Source organism: Populus nigra, chromosome 3, assembly GCF_951802175.1.
Source record: "Populus nigra chromosome 3, ddPopNigr1.1, whole genome shotgun sequence".
Classification (NCBI taxonomy): Eukaryota; Viridiplantae; Streptophyta; class Magnoliopsida; order Malpighiales; family Salicaceae; genus Populus; species Populus nigra.
The window spans coordinates 18,878,827-18,894,797 of NC_084854.1; the positions used below are offsets into that span (position 1 = coordinate 18,878,827).

The following is a 15,971-nucleotide window of genomic DNA, read 5'->3' on the forward strand; positions in this document are numbered from 1 at the left end:
TGAAATTTATAAAAAAAAACTTAAATAAAAATGACAGTACTTTCCACTAATTAAGATAAAAAAGTTATTCAATATAAAATTATTGAAAATATCAATGTTGTTAGCTTTTGTAATTATGTATTTGATTGAAAAGTTTATTTATCTATAATATTCATCTATTTTTTTAATTTTATAATCTATAATATAAGCAAATACTTTTTTTTATAAGATTTCTAGTCCAATAAATTTTTTAGCAAAATATAAGTTTTGATTGAGGTTAAGGACCTTTAATTTCTAGTCTCTCTTATTTTATCTAATTATTTTACATGAATATATTTGATTTATATTATTTGGGGAATAGGGATTTTATTAAAATCACAATAAATAATTTTATATAACAAGATTTTGATTTAAATGGAAATTGTTAGTCTATTCAAACGATTTACAAGGTGAATTTGGTCCTTTCGAAGTAGAGCAGACAGAATAAAAAACCTTTTTAAGAAAGACCCGCGAGGCTAATACCGTAATATGAACAACCTTCCTCCTCAATCAGTCGACAGTCGACAGTCGACGACCCTCCTACTCTTCAACTACCTAAACAGCAAACCACCACCATTTTTATTTCTGTTAACGGTTAATGCCTAGCCTCAAAAACCTCCCCTTCCTTGTATAAAAACGTCACCATTTCTCCTCTCCCTTCAAAATCCCAAAGCAAGCCAAACCCAAAGATCACAGCTTTTTAAGCTTCAAAATCTCTTACCATGAAGATACAAAAAACCTCACAAACGAACGCCAACAACTTCTTCGATCTCTTGTCTGAAGAGATTATTTTTACCATCTTAGACTTCACTAACACAAACCCTTTTGACAGAAAGTCTTTTTCTTTAGTTTGCAAGTCATTTTACATTACAGAATCAAAACACCGGAAAAATCTTAAACCTTTAAGACAAGAAGACCTTCCAAGAATTCTTAACAGATACCCAAATGTTAACCATCTTGATCTTTCTTTGTGTCTACGACTAAATAACAGTTCTTTGACAGTTATATCAAATATTTGCAAAGATTCATTGAATTCTATTGATCTTTCTAGGTCAGGGTCCTTTTCTTATAATGGGTTGATGAGTTTGGCTTTGAATTGTAAGAATTTGGTGAGTATTGACTTGTCTAATGCGACTGAGTTGAGAGATGCGGCTGCGGCTGCGGTGGCGGAGGCTAAGAATTTGGAGAGGTTGTGGTTGGTGAGGTGCAAGTTGATTACTGATACCGGAATTGGATGTATTGCTGTTGGTTGCAAGAAGTTGAGGTTGATTAGCTTGAAATGGTGCATAGGTGTTAGTGATTTAGGGGTTGGTTTAATTGCTGTTAAGTGTAAAGAGATTAGAAGTTTGGATCTCTCTTACTTGCCGGTAAGTTAGTTACTTTTGGTTTGATGTTAATTTGTTTCCTTGTGTTTTTGTTTCATTTTTATTTAAATATTTTATATGGGAACGGATTTACTTTGTTGCTGTATTAAGCCTTGAATTAAGGTAGTATAGGTTAATTTGTTTGTTGGGCCCATCAAGCTGGAATTTTTCGCGTTTTTCCTCGTATTTATTTTATTACTTTTGTTGTGTTTTAAGAAGTTGATCGGTTTGAATAAGCTCTGGAAATATTCTTCCTACATGTTTATGTTTCCATTTAAGAAATCCTGGCTTCTGATTTTTGTAATTAGCCGAGATGAAAGTTTGCGAAGCGTTATCTAATTGAAAGTTTTCGATGAACTTATATACTCGCATCATTGTTTTCCTGCTGTGCAGATTACAAATAAATGTTTACCATCCATTTTGAAACTACAATATCTTGAACATATAGCTCTAGAAGGATGCTTTGGTATTGATGACGATAGCCTTGCTGCCCTCAAACACGGCTGCAAGTCGCTGAAGGTATATTGATTTGCGAATCATCAAATTTTATGCTCGCAGATTACAAATATAATATAATGTCTGTAAATGAAATATTGGCATTGATTCCGTAAGTTATTTCTTGCATATTTTGTTTCCGGCTAACATCATTAAGCATGTTCTGTTGAACTAAGTTTAGAACATGTTCTGTTTAATCTGCACAACTATAGCATGCTGTTTATGCTCGGCATAAGCAGACAAGTTTGTGGGTAACTGTAAAATATACACTATTTTTGCACTTGACTGAATGAAAGTCCACTTCAATTGCACACCAAAGTAATCTGTCCGACAAATTAATTTAAATCTTCCTTTTGCAGGCACTCGACATGTCAAGTTGTCAGAACATCAGTCATGTTGGCTTATCTTCCTTAACAAGTGGTGCTGAAGGTCTACAGCAACTTACTTTAGGATATGGCTCTCCTGTAATTTTTTGCACTTTGTTCTTTATGTAATATTTGAACAGTTTTTCTCTGATCCCCGCGCTCACAAATGTCTTATTGTTTCAGGTTACTCTAGCTCTGGCTAATAGTTTGAGAAGTCTTTCCATATTGCAATCTGTCAAGCTAGATGGTTGTCCTGTTACCTCTGCTGGATTGAAAGCTATTGGAAATTGGTGCATATCACTAAGTGAGCTGAGCTTGAGTAAATGTTTAGGAGTGACGGATGAAGGTCTCTCTTCTCTTGTAACAAAGCACAAAGACTTGAAGAAGCTAGATATAACATGTTGTAGGAAGATAACTGATGTTTCTATTGCCTACATCACAAGTTCATGCACCAATCTCACTTCCCTCAGAATGGAGTCATGTACCTTAGTTCCTAGTGAAGCATTCGTCTTTATTGGACAGCAATGTCAGTTTCTTGAAGAGCTTGACTTAACAGATAATGAGATTGATGACAAAGGTTTTTCCTTTGCACTCACACTTTGTATGTAAGAAGTACTTGTATAATAAACTAGCATACTTATGCTCCTTTTATTTGCAGGTCTGAAGTCCATTTCCAAATGTTCTAAACTCTCGAGCTTAAAGATAGGAATTTGCCTAAACATAAGTGACAAGGGACTCTCACATATAGGCATGAAGTGCTCAAAACTTGCCGATCTTGATTTGTACCGGTATTTAGTTGCAATCCTTGAATTTTTTCCCTCATTCTCATTCTCTTAGGCAGATCAGCCTATGTTTTGTTACTATTTGCCTGGTTCTAGTCAATGGAATGCAAGTAATTGAAATATGAGCAATCAGTGATTTACAATGAACTGATTGTAGTTGCTTTGTTCAGGTCTCCTGGAATAACAGATTTGGGCATTCTCGCAATCTGTCAAGGTTGCTCTGGTCTTGAGATGATAAATATATCATATTGTATGGACATTACTGATAGTTCCTTGTTAGCACTGTCAAAATGCTCAAGGTTAAACACATTTGAAAGTCGAGGGTGCCCTCTTATCACATCTTCAGGTCTTGCAGCCATTGCTGTGGGGTGTAAGAAGCTCAATAAGCTAGACATAAAGAAGTGTCACAACATTGGTGATGCTGCGATGCTTCAGCTTGCTCGCTTTTCTCAGAACCTCAGACAGGTATTTTCCCTTTGGCTGTTTGGCCTCCATTGTCTCACTTGTTTGCCAAAACAACACCTTGAGAACAAGTACTGATATAGGTGTTTACGGTCTATTCTTCTCTTTGCAGATTACTTTATCGTATAGCTCAGTTACAGATGTGGGGCTATTGGCCCTTGCCAGCATCAGCTGTCTGAAAAGCATGACAGTCCTGCACTTGAAGGGCTTGACTCCAAGTGGATTGTCAGCTGCCTTGTTGGCATGCGGAGGATTAACAAAAGTGAAGCTCCATGTATCTTTTAAATCGTTGCTTCCACAGCCTCTTTTTGAACATTTGGAAGCACGTTGTTGTGTGTTTGAGTGGAGAGATAAAGAGCTTCAGGTATCTCCTTAATTCATGATGAGTTGGCTCAATATGTACATAGACTCTCTGATTAGGCTAATCTAATGATATGATATTATCTGTCACGATCACAAAATTATCGACATGCACCTCAATGGTGTTCTTAGCAGTACTTAGGCGCACATATGCGTGTGTTCTGTCTAAGAGGCACCAAGATAATATTTGTGCACATGCATGCTTTCTTCTCAAGCACCAAGAGAAATAATGAAATATTAGCTGGAGACCAAAATTTACCTTTTAGATTTTAGATTCCCAGAACTGTAAAGTCTTGATATTCATGTGTGTTTCCATCAACCACTGTTTTTAAAGTCAGTGGGTTTAAGTTCAAAGCATATATAGATTCACCCCCCCCCCCCCCCCCTCTCTTGGTGAATAAAGCAAAGAATATGTAGATAATTGTCATTCACCGAACACATTTAGTGATTTGGAACTCTTGAAGAATAATGTTCTGGTTGTTATGATTGACAGGCTGAATTAGATCCAAAGTGCTACAAGTTACAGTGGGAAGACATAGCTCAATAGAGACAGAAAGCTGTGGCCATCGGGGAGGACAAGTTCTCTTGCCAGCAAATGGTAGATTCCAAGCTGAGAAGAAGACGAAGGTCGTCCTTGATGTTGTATAGCCGGTGTGAATTCCGGGCATGTTCAAGGTTTGATGCAGCTAGTGATCATGTTTAAGCCTTTCTTTCCTAATTGTATTATACAAGAAAAGGTAAGATTAGGAAGGCCTGATGGTCTGGACAGCTTGGGAGCAAGCGGTGACTTGTACACACACAAGCATGGAACCAAACAAAATAAATTGCTTTACTTATATTTTCTATTAAGCTCGCATGACAAGTTCAAAAACAATATCATAATAATATTATTTTAACGAATGATATTCATTATGAATATGAGACAGCGATTCTCATGTGTCCATGACTCTGTATAAAAACTTTTTAAAATCTTTTGATTATATATTATACCTTTAATATAATAATAATAATAATATTATAATATATTACGAATACCATTAATAAGTAAGAAATTCTACTACGCCACGATAATATTTCTAGAAAGAGAAGATTAAAAGAAGTTTATTTTTAACTTTATTGGACAAACACTTGTAATATCAAAATTCAAGATTTATTAAAAATTATTTTTGAAACTTTAGATAAATTACAATAACTCAAGATATTCTGAAATTACAGTGAATATCCAGAAGTTCGAATATATTATAAAAATCTCATAATGTATCCAAAATGCCCTTAATGTTAAGGGGAACGATTAAGAAATATTAAGGGTATTTTGGATAGGTTTTTTTTTTTGTAATATTCACTTAAATTTGAGGGATGGTTATGTACTATGTTCAAACTAATGGGTGGTCATTGTAAATTAATGATACCTTAAGGGCTTTTTTTAATTTATCTTATATTTTTTCTTCATGCATGTATTGTTAACTTAAAATTCATGTCAAATATAATTGAATAAAAACTAAAATAAAAAACAATTCATAATATAATGTTAAGTGAGGATTTTTTAGTAATTATTAATTTGAAGAGTTAATTATAATTGAATTTTAAAATATAAGTCAATTTATATCCCTAATATTTACTTAGCTCGAAATAAAAATTAGTTTATATGGTTAAAGAATTATACATTTAATTATAATTATAAAAACATATTAAATTAGTTAAGAATAAAACATTTTATTTCATAAATATTAAAATTGGTTTATTTATAAATAACTCTAAACAATTTATTAGAAATTAAATAAATATATAAACTTATTAAATAATACATTCCCACGTGTTGAATATATATATATATATAAACTTTTTGAAAATTGTTATTAAACTCAATTTAAAATTTAAATTACGAATTAAATAGATTAACTCCAATTAATTAAAAAAAATCATTTGAGATTTTTTTTAAAATAATTTTATTTTAAAAAAATAAAATCAAACTAAGTTTTAGCACCAGTTAATCCATTAAATTACCCGGATTCAACCATGCCAATCCAGCTTGCGCCAACTCTCTAGATCGAGCTGGATTTTATTACACTAATTCATAGTTTCGACATCCAAGAGTGTGGTGATAATTCTTGGCCCACTCCTGAAAATCCAAAATGAGGCTTCCAAGTAGCCCATATAGGAATCCATGGGCCTTGAAATAGCGCAAGCTTGCTTTTATATATATATATATATATATATATAAACGTGAAGGGGATTAACAAAGGCTTAGAGTGTCTGAAATATTACATTTAAAATGGACATTTCATTTTTTAAATTAACATAAATTTGGAGAGATCCGTTAAATCAAATGTTTAAAATATCTTTATAAATAGAACTCATAAGACATAAATATATTACTGTTTTGAAAAATTAGTGAAGAACCTCAGAATCTAAAAAACTACAAACCCAATGAAGATTCTTCTTCTATTTTCTCAAAAAAGCAGCTTAATTTCTTCCATCTCCGACTGAACAAGCTCCGAACCTGCTTTGCTTGCAACAAAATTAAATAGATTATATGTAAGGGTCAATTCTTCAGTAGGGACATGGTCAACTCTTCCCTTTCAATGCGTCACCACTTTTATTCCAATAACCAATATTGTTTGACAAAGTCAAATAAAAGAGTACATGTGTATTTGTTGTTTTTAAAAAAAAATTAAATTTTTTTATTTTTAAATATTTTGATGTCTTGATATTAAAAATAAATTTTAAAAATAAAACAAAAATATTATTTTAATATATTTTTAAATAAAAAAATATTTTTAAAAACAACAATTATCATAGTACACCCATTATCTTTTATCTTCCCATTATCCAAAAATATAGAAAAGAAAAGGTTCAAATAATGTCGGAAAGATCCCACCGGAAGACGAGCCCAGGTCGATGGATTCAAAGTTCAGAGTGCTAACCACCAGCTACACCATGGAACCTGTATTTGCGAGCTGCCTCTCTCATACAATCTATATTAATATAAATATCCAGTTCAGGTTCTCACACGAGTGAAATTGAGAAATGGTCAAAGCCTCAAGCTGCTCGCACACAGCTCGACAAACTTGAGAGAGTAAAAATATTAAGGCTCTTTTCTTTACGGCGAAAAGGTTTTCTGGCAATTAGTATTTTAGTAACATAGCTGACTCAACGAGCTTAGTAGTCAAGAATTGAGTGCACAGCATTATATCCTTCTTCACGGTTAGGGGTTATTTTAAAATTATAAGAAAAAAAATATATTTATATGAAGAAATCAAAGAATATTTTAAAATTAGAAAGAGAATATATGATATTAAGGATAAAGTTAGTAGTCTAGACTTGGAGTTTTGATATTTGAAATCTCCATTCTCATCATATCCTTGACTTGTATTCTTACTATAGAAGCATGATCCATATTTTAAAACAATAAAGGCCTAAATATTATTATATGTCCTATGTTAGATTGGAAGACTCTATTTACTTATTTTCATGACTTTTAATATAAAATATTAGTATTAAGGATATTTATCTTTCATTTCCTTTTAATATTAATGTAAGAGATATTTTATCTCACATTAATAATTACGTGTAAGAAATATTTTTCATTCATTAATGCTATTAATATAAAAAATTACATTTCAATTTGTTTTTTGTGAAAAAAGACAAGATTCAAGGGTTTAAATACCATTATAATCACACGGATAAAAAATTCATAATACTTATTCTTTACAAAAATATATTTTTAATTTCAGAGCGTTTATTGTATCAAAATTAAAAACAAACACTTTTATTTTTAACAATAAATACTCATTCTCTAATTTATTATAATCATTTGTTTAAATATCACTAACTTTATTATTTGAAAGTATCTAAATTTCACAAAAAAAAAATTATTTTACATGTTATAAGTGTTTTACAACAAACTACAAGTTTCATAAACAATAAAGAATAGACTATCTTGATAAAACATGTAATTAACCCATAATCTAACAACAAAGCAACCTATTCCTAAACACTTTAAAATTTTGGAACATCATCAAAAACTTATTAATTAATTTAATATGAACAAATGTAATTTTCTTACCTTTATGAAAAGATCAATGGAAATTCTTGAAATAAAGGGTTAATAGATCTTTACTAAGAACTTATAAATTTACCTTCCATTCTTGAACTTACATTAATTCAAATGCAACTTTCTTACATTTATGAGATCTGCCTTCTATTTTTTCGAAATTCATGTAGAACTTTTTTATATATAAAAAAATAAACTCATCCTAATATTTGAATTTGATACTTTAAATTTCTTTCCCAAATCAATACTCAAAATCATTGCATCTTATTTTCACTTACATATCGTTGCCACAACAGTCTCAATGTAAGAATTTAAAAAACACAATTACTTGTTAGCTGGATTTATCTTTTGTTAATCATCTCATGCAATTCGCACACATCATAAATATTTATTGATGAAGTATCAATTTTTTTTTTTTTTTTTTGTAGACGTGGATGAACAAGATCCAGGAGGACAGAAGCCCCCAACAACCCATAAAGGGAGGGGTGAAGCCATTGATGATGCTGCTCTAAATTGAGCAAATCGGATGCAAGATAGGTGGCTAATCATGCAACCTCCAGGCAAGTAATGAATCACAGAGGCTGAGTTTTTAAGCCGCCATTTTCAATATGGGACAAGTCCAGTCAAAGCTCGTGGCCTTGACCCAAAAATATTTTTCCACGGTCAATCTTTGCTTTTAGCCTCTCAGAAGAAGCATAGAGAGAGAGAGACACCTCAATGCATCATCATACCTCATCGAAATTTGTACTAACATCCAACCCTTTATATCTTCCCTTACAACCCTCTTAAAAAACTCCTCTGAATCTCTCAAATTTCATGGCATCTTCAGCTTCTGCTAGCTCAACTACTACTATAAATTCTCTATCTAACCTCTCTCTCCCAACCCAAATCATGACTTTCTCTTCTCCTTCTTTTACTGATCTTGTTTCTGGTAATAACAAATATATGGACAACCTAAGCTGGGGACTTTATGACCATGGAACTAATGATAGAAATGGAATTGAAATCCCGAACTTCAAGTCATTTCAACCTCCTTCACTCCCTCTATCTCCTCCCCCAGTTTCTCCTTCTTCTTACTGGGCCATTCCTCCTCGTTTAAGCCCAACTGAGCTCTTGGACTCACCTGTACTTTTCCCTACTTCCTATGTAAGTTGTTGGACTGAATTGTACTCGTGTGGACATGTTTCTTACGGTGATAAATGAGTTTGCTTCCTTTTTCTTTTTCGTGTCTTATTTATGTCATGTTTTTTCAGGCTCTTGCATCTCCAACAAGTGGGTTTTTTGCTGGTCAAACCTTCAACTGGAGAAGTAATTCTAATGACAATCAGCGGGGTGTTAGCGGAGAAGAGAAAGACTGCAGTGATTTCTCTTTCCAAACCCAAACAAGACCTCCTACAATTTCATCATCATCATCATCATCCTTGTTTCAATCTTCTTCAAACAGTGTTGTAGTGGTACTTTTCTCTACACATCATTCACAGTTTTATATACAATTCTATCATCATCATCATCCTTGTTTCAACCTTCTTCAAACAGTGTTGTAGTGGTACTTTTCTCTACACATCATTCGCAGTTTTATATTACATAAGTTTGGAGCTTTGAAGACTGTTCAACATTTGACCCTTTTAATTGTCATTGAAAATTATTAATGCAATTGTAAAATTCAAAATAATTGCAAGAAAACTTCCTGATATCCCCCCCCCCCAAAAAAAAAAACAAACACTAAACTTGGGTTTGTAGTAAATTTCATTTGCTTGTTGAGGGACAAAACCTTCGTTTCTTTCCTATTTGTCTGGTTGGCCTGGACAAATATAATAAGTATTTATAGACAAAAATCTCTTGTTTATTCCTGTGCGTGTGTCAGAACAAAAGGTCCATCGCTTTATGGGATCCTGAGAATTTTAGTATAGTTCATCTATCGAATTATTTCCATAACCTGCTGTGATTCCACTTTGACAGGAGAAATCACTGAAGAGGAAACATGAAGAATGGAATTTTAACCAGTCGAAGCAAACTGACTTTTCATTAGATCAGAAAACAGGAGTGAAATCAGTATCTGCACCAGTTCAGAGTTTCTCCTCAGAATTGGTTCCGCTACAAGCAAACATGCAAAACAGCACTGCTCCTCAACCAAGTTACAACCAATACAATCAAGCAGGTCATTATATGAGGGAGAATGGAAGGTCAGAGGATGGATACAAGTGGAGAAAATATGGACAAAAACAAGTTAAAGGAAGTGAGAATCCGAGGAGTTACTATAAGTGCACATATCCGAATTGCACAACGAAGAAAAAAGTGGAGAGGTCTTTGGATGGACAGATTACTGAAATAGTTTATAAAGGAAGTCACAACCATTCCAAGCCTCAGTCCACTAGAAGATCATCCTCTCAATCAGTTTATCCTTCTGGAGGTGCCAACTCTGAAATCTTTTATCAATCAGGAGCACCAATGGAGTCTGGCATGATGCAGGAGGACTCTTCGATTTCACTTGGGGAGGATGATATTGACCATAGCTCACCGATTAGCAATTCTGGAGGAGAGGACAACGAAAACGAACCTGATGCCAAAAGATGGTAAGCCAGGAAAAGATTGTCTTTCATGGCCCTACTTTTGTTTTTGATATTAAATTGGATAGTGAGCTTAATCATGTTATTTTGTTAATTTACAGGCTGGGACAGAACGAAAATGAGAGTATTTTAGGTGCTGGAAGCAAAACTGTTAGAGAATCTAGAATTGTGGTTCAAACAACAAGTGACATTGACATACTTGACGACGGCTATAGATGGCGAAAATACGGGCAGAAAGTCGTCAGGGGAAATCCAAATCCAAGGTAATTAGTGCTTGCCCTTTATCCAAGTTTGATGTAAAGGGATCATTTGCCCTTAATTGTGGTCATCACTTGGTTTCTTAATTGTTACAATTTTCTGATAAGCAGGAGCTACTACAAATGTACATCTGCTGGTTGTCCTGTGAGAAAACATGTAGAGCGAGCATCACATGATTTGAGAGCTGTGATTACAACTTACGAAGGAAAACACAACCATGATGTTCCAGCTGCCCGGGGCAGGGGCAATGTGAACAAAGCTCCATCCAATGCTAACAGCACTGCCAATGCTCCGATCCCTATAAGGCCTTCTGTCATGGCCAGTCATTCTAACCAGACAAGTTATCATCCAAACTCCCTTCACAGCACAAGATCATTGCCAACATCAGGGAGTCAAGCACCATTTACCCTCCAAATGTTACAGAGTCAGGGGAGTTTTGGATACTGAGGTTCTGGAAAGCAGACCAGCACCTACATGAATCAAACACAATACTCTGAGGGTGGCTTCCCTAAAGCCAAGGAAGAGTCAAGAATAAGTCATTTTTTTTATTCCTTCCTATGCTAAATAGGAGTTTAACGCTTGAAAAGATAGCAACAGAAAAAAAAACATTTTCAATTAGACATGTTTGTGTTAGTGTATATTGATATAGATTTAGTGCATTTTTTAATTTGTTTTGGGGGGCCCTTTGAAGCTCAGTAGACTACTCCCATGTATCATTGTTTAAGGTTATTTAAGAAGAAAGCTAAATGTTCATTTTTTGTATGCAGTCTCATTTAACCATGGACTTTGGAAGTTCCTCTGCTACCAGATTATGCCCCCTCCTGAATCCTCTGTAAATCTTGGGTCAACCTTTTATTTCTTTACTTGCTATAATCGTGGAATTGACCCTTCAATAATTGATCAGTAACTTATCATTTGCTCATAATGAGCAAAGGACTAGAAAACACGAAATGCTTTGTCTCTGGACAGCTTTTCCAAAACAGAACCATGAATGCAGCTCAAAAAATAATAAATATGAAGGGTAAAATAATAGATCCCTCTCCTGTATTAGATACAAACAAATTAAACAAGGGCTTTATCGCACACTTTTCTCTATTCAACACGGAGATTTACTTAGCAGTATATAAGTAGTTCACCCATGAAACAATCCACATATACAAAGAATCACAAACCAAGAGACAGAAATTTAAATGTGCGTTTGAGTTGATAGTTTATATCCTGAAATAAGAGCTGATATAGCCAGTGATATGAATGCTAGGAATCCCATAATAATGGCAGCTGCTGAGGAATCTGTAAATATGTTATCTGCTCCTTCTCTCATCCTATTTGTCAAGAGAACTGCTGAAGACACCAACAGGTTGGCCAAAATCTGCAAACTCACTAAACAGGAATCAAAGCATTTAACTACATTGAGTTGCAGTTCCCAGATAAGGATACTACAGATTGAGAAGTTTCTGCACTAGTCGGATAGATTCTACAAGGTTGAATGTTGGCCCCACCATCCATGTGCAGACCATTGAATATTTTTGAAGGAAGGACAGAGGGCTTATTAATAAAGTAGGGATCAATTTAGCTCAGTAAAATAACTTGAGGGTATGATGCCGATTCAGACTGGAAACTTCTCCAATCCCATAATGCATGAAATAATTTGATGATGAAATGGCAATCTATGAAAAGTGATTCTGATTTTTCTCTCAACAAAACTTTCCTCGCCATCTAATCTACTGCAAAACAGTTAATGACTTGCAAGTTACATCTATAATTTCAAAGTTGACTCCGAGAAACAAATTAAACCATATATTACAAATAAAGTTCTAGATGAAGAAAATTCTAGGGAATGAGACAGCTGTGGAAAACTAATAGCAAGGCCTTCCTTAATTTGACTCCAGAGTTTGTTAAAGGATAGTAGTTAATGAAAAATTTCTCTAATTCTCTCAAATTTCGCCGAATTTGGTTTAACATTGCTCTCAGCTCCAAAGAAAAAGAGGGGGGAGGGGGGTTCGGTGGACTCTGTAATTTATCAATTCTGAAATCTGAATTTTTTTTTCTAGTTGAATAATTTACCATTACTAAGGTCAATTTCGAACCATAACTTGAGACTGAGACCTCAACGCATAATCATTGGCAGTCAAAAAGGCTAAGAATCAAACTTGAGATAACCCCTAATTCACCAAAATCAACAAACCTTAACCACTAATTAACCAAGGTAATATTGCATAAGAAATTAAGGATATTGAATCCATTAAAGTCCCAATCAAAGATCAAATTCCAATACTTAACCATTTCTTAGAAACTAAACATATCACAGAAAATTATCATGAAACAAAATAGATTTTAGTCTAGTATGTTCTGTTGTTAATCGGTGGTTACACATGATATTATTATATTCATCTAAATACATATTTATTATTAATAAAGACTTAATTTATATTTAATATTTATATAATATTAAATTAATGAATATAGAGTAAAAATAAAGTCCACGAGACAAAAATATTTTGTAAAAAAAATTATAAAGTTGTTATAATTATAAGATTCATATTGCATCAAAACATTGTTCCTAAAATATTCCTAGTCGATGCTCTCTTAAATAGTTGGCATTCATTAGAGCCGTAAAGACTGATATATATTATGTTTTTTTTTATAAAATGAATCAATTGTTCTCATAAACCGAGGTATACCTACAACTAATATTTAGGTGCTTGTCATAAAACATGAATACTAAATTAACTCGTATGAGAGTTCCATACAGAAAGATCACTTATATATATAGAAAGGCTCACGTGACAGTTGTATAAGTAATTTTTAGACTTGAGATCACTAAGTCATCTTATATAGAGAATGTTATGTTTTGATCATGTTACATGTTATCTTAATCGAGGTAACGAAAAGACAAACATTAGAGATATAGTATGAATTATATGAAGATATTTGAGAGATTAAGAGAAGATTTATCATCCTAGATGAATATATATAATTGTGTAAATTAAAATGAACCATGTAACTGTTCATTGCTTTGCTGATTTGATTTATTAGTTGTTTTCTTGAATATGTATCACGTCATTAATCACAACACTTTTTTTTTATTTTTTTATTTTTTTTTATTAATGTGAATATCCGGATCAGCTTGCGTAAACCTCAACTAATCTTACGGGCCCTGAAGTTAACGACCATGTAAGCTTTCAGTGACCCTGAAAGAACTAAAACTCGTGACTATTGAAGGAGCAAACTCAAGATTTAACCAGTTGAGTTATCCTTTTTACTAGTACGGTTGAATTTGAATAAAATAATAAAAATAATGAATTTGAAAGATTTAACAATTCTTTTAATTTATGGGCTAGAATGCATCATTTACAAACATAACAATATCCTCATAAGGGGTTACAGGTAATACTCTTGTCTATGAAATGAACGATTATTGTGAAAATCTTAATCTTCAATTTTTCTTTTCTTTTTTGTTCTGTTTTCACACTGCCTGCATCAGGAGTCGAAGTCCATTGAAGAGCCAGAGATGGAGCGTGGACCTCCATATTTGCTGGTATAACTAGATTCCCAATCTTGTTCCTTGTTTGACCTCACGTAGAACACTGACAATTGGGGGATATAGCCTCAGAGATTCGTTGATAACCATGCTCATCTACAAGGGAAGAAAAAAAAACACAAAAAAAAAAGTTATTTCCATCAGAATCTGTAGTGGTTTTTCATCTTGAGATGCCTCATGGACTTGGATTCTGTTGGCCAAACAATTCAAAGGACCTCGTTCCATTCTTTTTCCTCGTGGACTTGCATTGCAATACGAATTTTAATTATTTATTGTTTATTATATTTGATTAAATATCAAATTATGCCTTAGCTTAAATTATATTAACTAAAAATAACTATTGTGAAAACACCTCTTCACGCTGAGTTTAATTGTTTTTGCTTTTAAAAGTATTTTGATTATTTTACTATATAATCAAGTTATAAAAATACATATTTGTCCCTGTTCTATTTGGTAATAATAAAAAATGATCCGTGTGAAAAGACTTTAATACCTTTAAAAGTTCGGGTTAAGTTTTTTGAGTTGAGGTATAAAAATATCATTACATTATTTTAATTGATCAATATTTTTTTTGTGGGCATCTAAAATTTTAGATGGAGATTCCTTTAATATTATTGGATACTCCTAGCATATCACTCTCCTACTCATAAAAAATATATAATCTGTGAGTAAATATCATGGTCAGTTTATATTCTTGTGTGGTAGCAATACATGGAGATTATTTTTGCTTCAGCAGCTATGAAGATAATACCTGTGTGTTATGGCATTAACATCAAAACCCCTATTAAAAGGAAAATAAAGGCCAGGCCACCACGCACAAAAATCCTGAGCAGGCCCATTCATTCCAGATTGTTTGGACCAGTGGGCCAAAGAGCCCGCTCTAATAACAGTTGCAAAAGATCATTTTTCTCAATGCTTTCTTTCATTTACTCCATTAATCTTATTGTTATCTATTTCTTAAATAAATAAATAAAATCTCTCACCTCACATTTTAACTCCCCAATCCAGTGATAAAATATTGTTTGTGAGATCTACGTATTTGCATACCATTTTGTGTGAACAAAACTACTTGAAAAGAAACACAAATTAACTTCAATTGTTGATGGGTCGTTTTATCTCAACAAGAATATTTCATTTTGGCGAGCCTTAAATGCTATCACATGTCGTTACTTTACTGGATAATTTCCACAACAAAATTTTACCTATAAAAAAAATAATGCCCATACCAAGAAATACTTTTTTTTTTTTTGACAATGTTATTAAACGTAACTCAACATGTGGAATCTGAAACTTGACATTTTTATTTAATTCGAGTTTTAAATTAAATTGTATAGAATTGTGTTAGTATAATTCAATCGATTTGGTGGATTAAAGAAAACTTAAACAACTACTAAAAATATGGTTTGATTTTAAAAATATTTTCAAGGTGACATCTTTTTTAAAAAAAATATTGAGACAATAACATATTAAATTTATCTGAATCAACCCAGGTTTAATCATCAAGTTCGTGACTTGGATAATGAACTCCATTGAGTTTAATAAGTTTTTTTTTTAATACTTTATTTAATTATACGATATAAAAAATTAACGCTTGCAAAACTGAAAACTAACTTTATAAACCCCCATAAAATTAGAAATTTTAGAAGATAAAATTGATATAAAATAAGTAATTGATAATTAGAAAGATTTTAAATAAGTATTAAAT

At 32.7% G+C, this 15,971-nt stretch overlaps 2 protein-coding genes across 2 annotated transcripts; both read left to right on the top strand.

Annotated features, from left to right (window-relative positions):
- Window positions 1–507: 507 nt before the first annotated feature.
- On the top strand, window positions 508–4,691 carry LOC133687896 (F-box/LRR-repeat protein 3-like). Its single transcript, XM_062107234.1, has 8 exons — window positions 508–1,385; window positions 1,776–1,901; window positions 2,237–2,341; window positions 2,426–2,819; window positions 2,901–3,030; window positions 3,195–3,489; window positions 3,599–3,850; window positions 4,340–4,691. Exons 1-8 carry the CDS (start codon window positions 741–743, stop codon window positions 4,391–4,393), a joined length of 2,001 nt encoding a protein of 666 aa, XP_061963218.1. The 5' UTR covers window positions 508–740; the 3' UTR covers window positions 4,394–4,691.
- A 3,943-nt stretch (window positions 4,692–8,634) lies between these two features.
- LOC133689129 (probable WRKY transcription factor 33) lies at window positions 8,635–11,483 on the top strand. The gene is made up of 5 exons (XM_062108888.1): window positions 8,635–9,046; window positions 9,154–9,354; window positions 9,860–10,473; window positions 10,569–10,730; window positions 10,836–11,483. Exons 1-5 carry the CDS (start codon window positions 8,717–8,719, stop codon window positions 11,170–11,172), a joined length of 1,644 nt encoding a protein of 547 aa, XP_061964872.1. The 5' UTR covers window positions 8,635–8,716; the 3' UTR covers window positions 11,173–11,483.
- The last annotated feature ends 4,488 nt before the right edge of the window (window positions 11,484–15,971 follow it).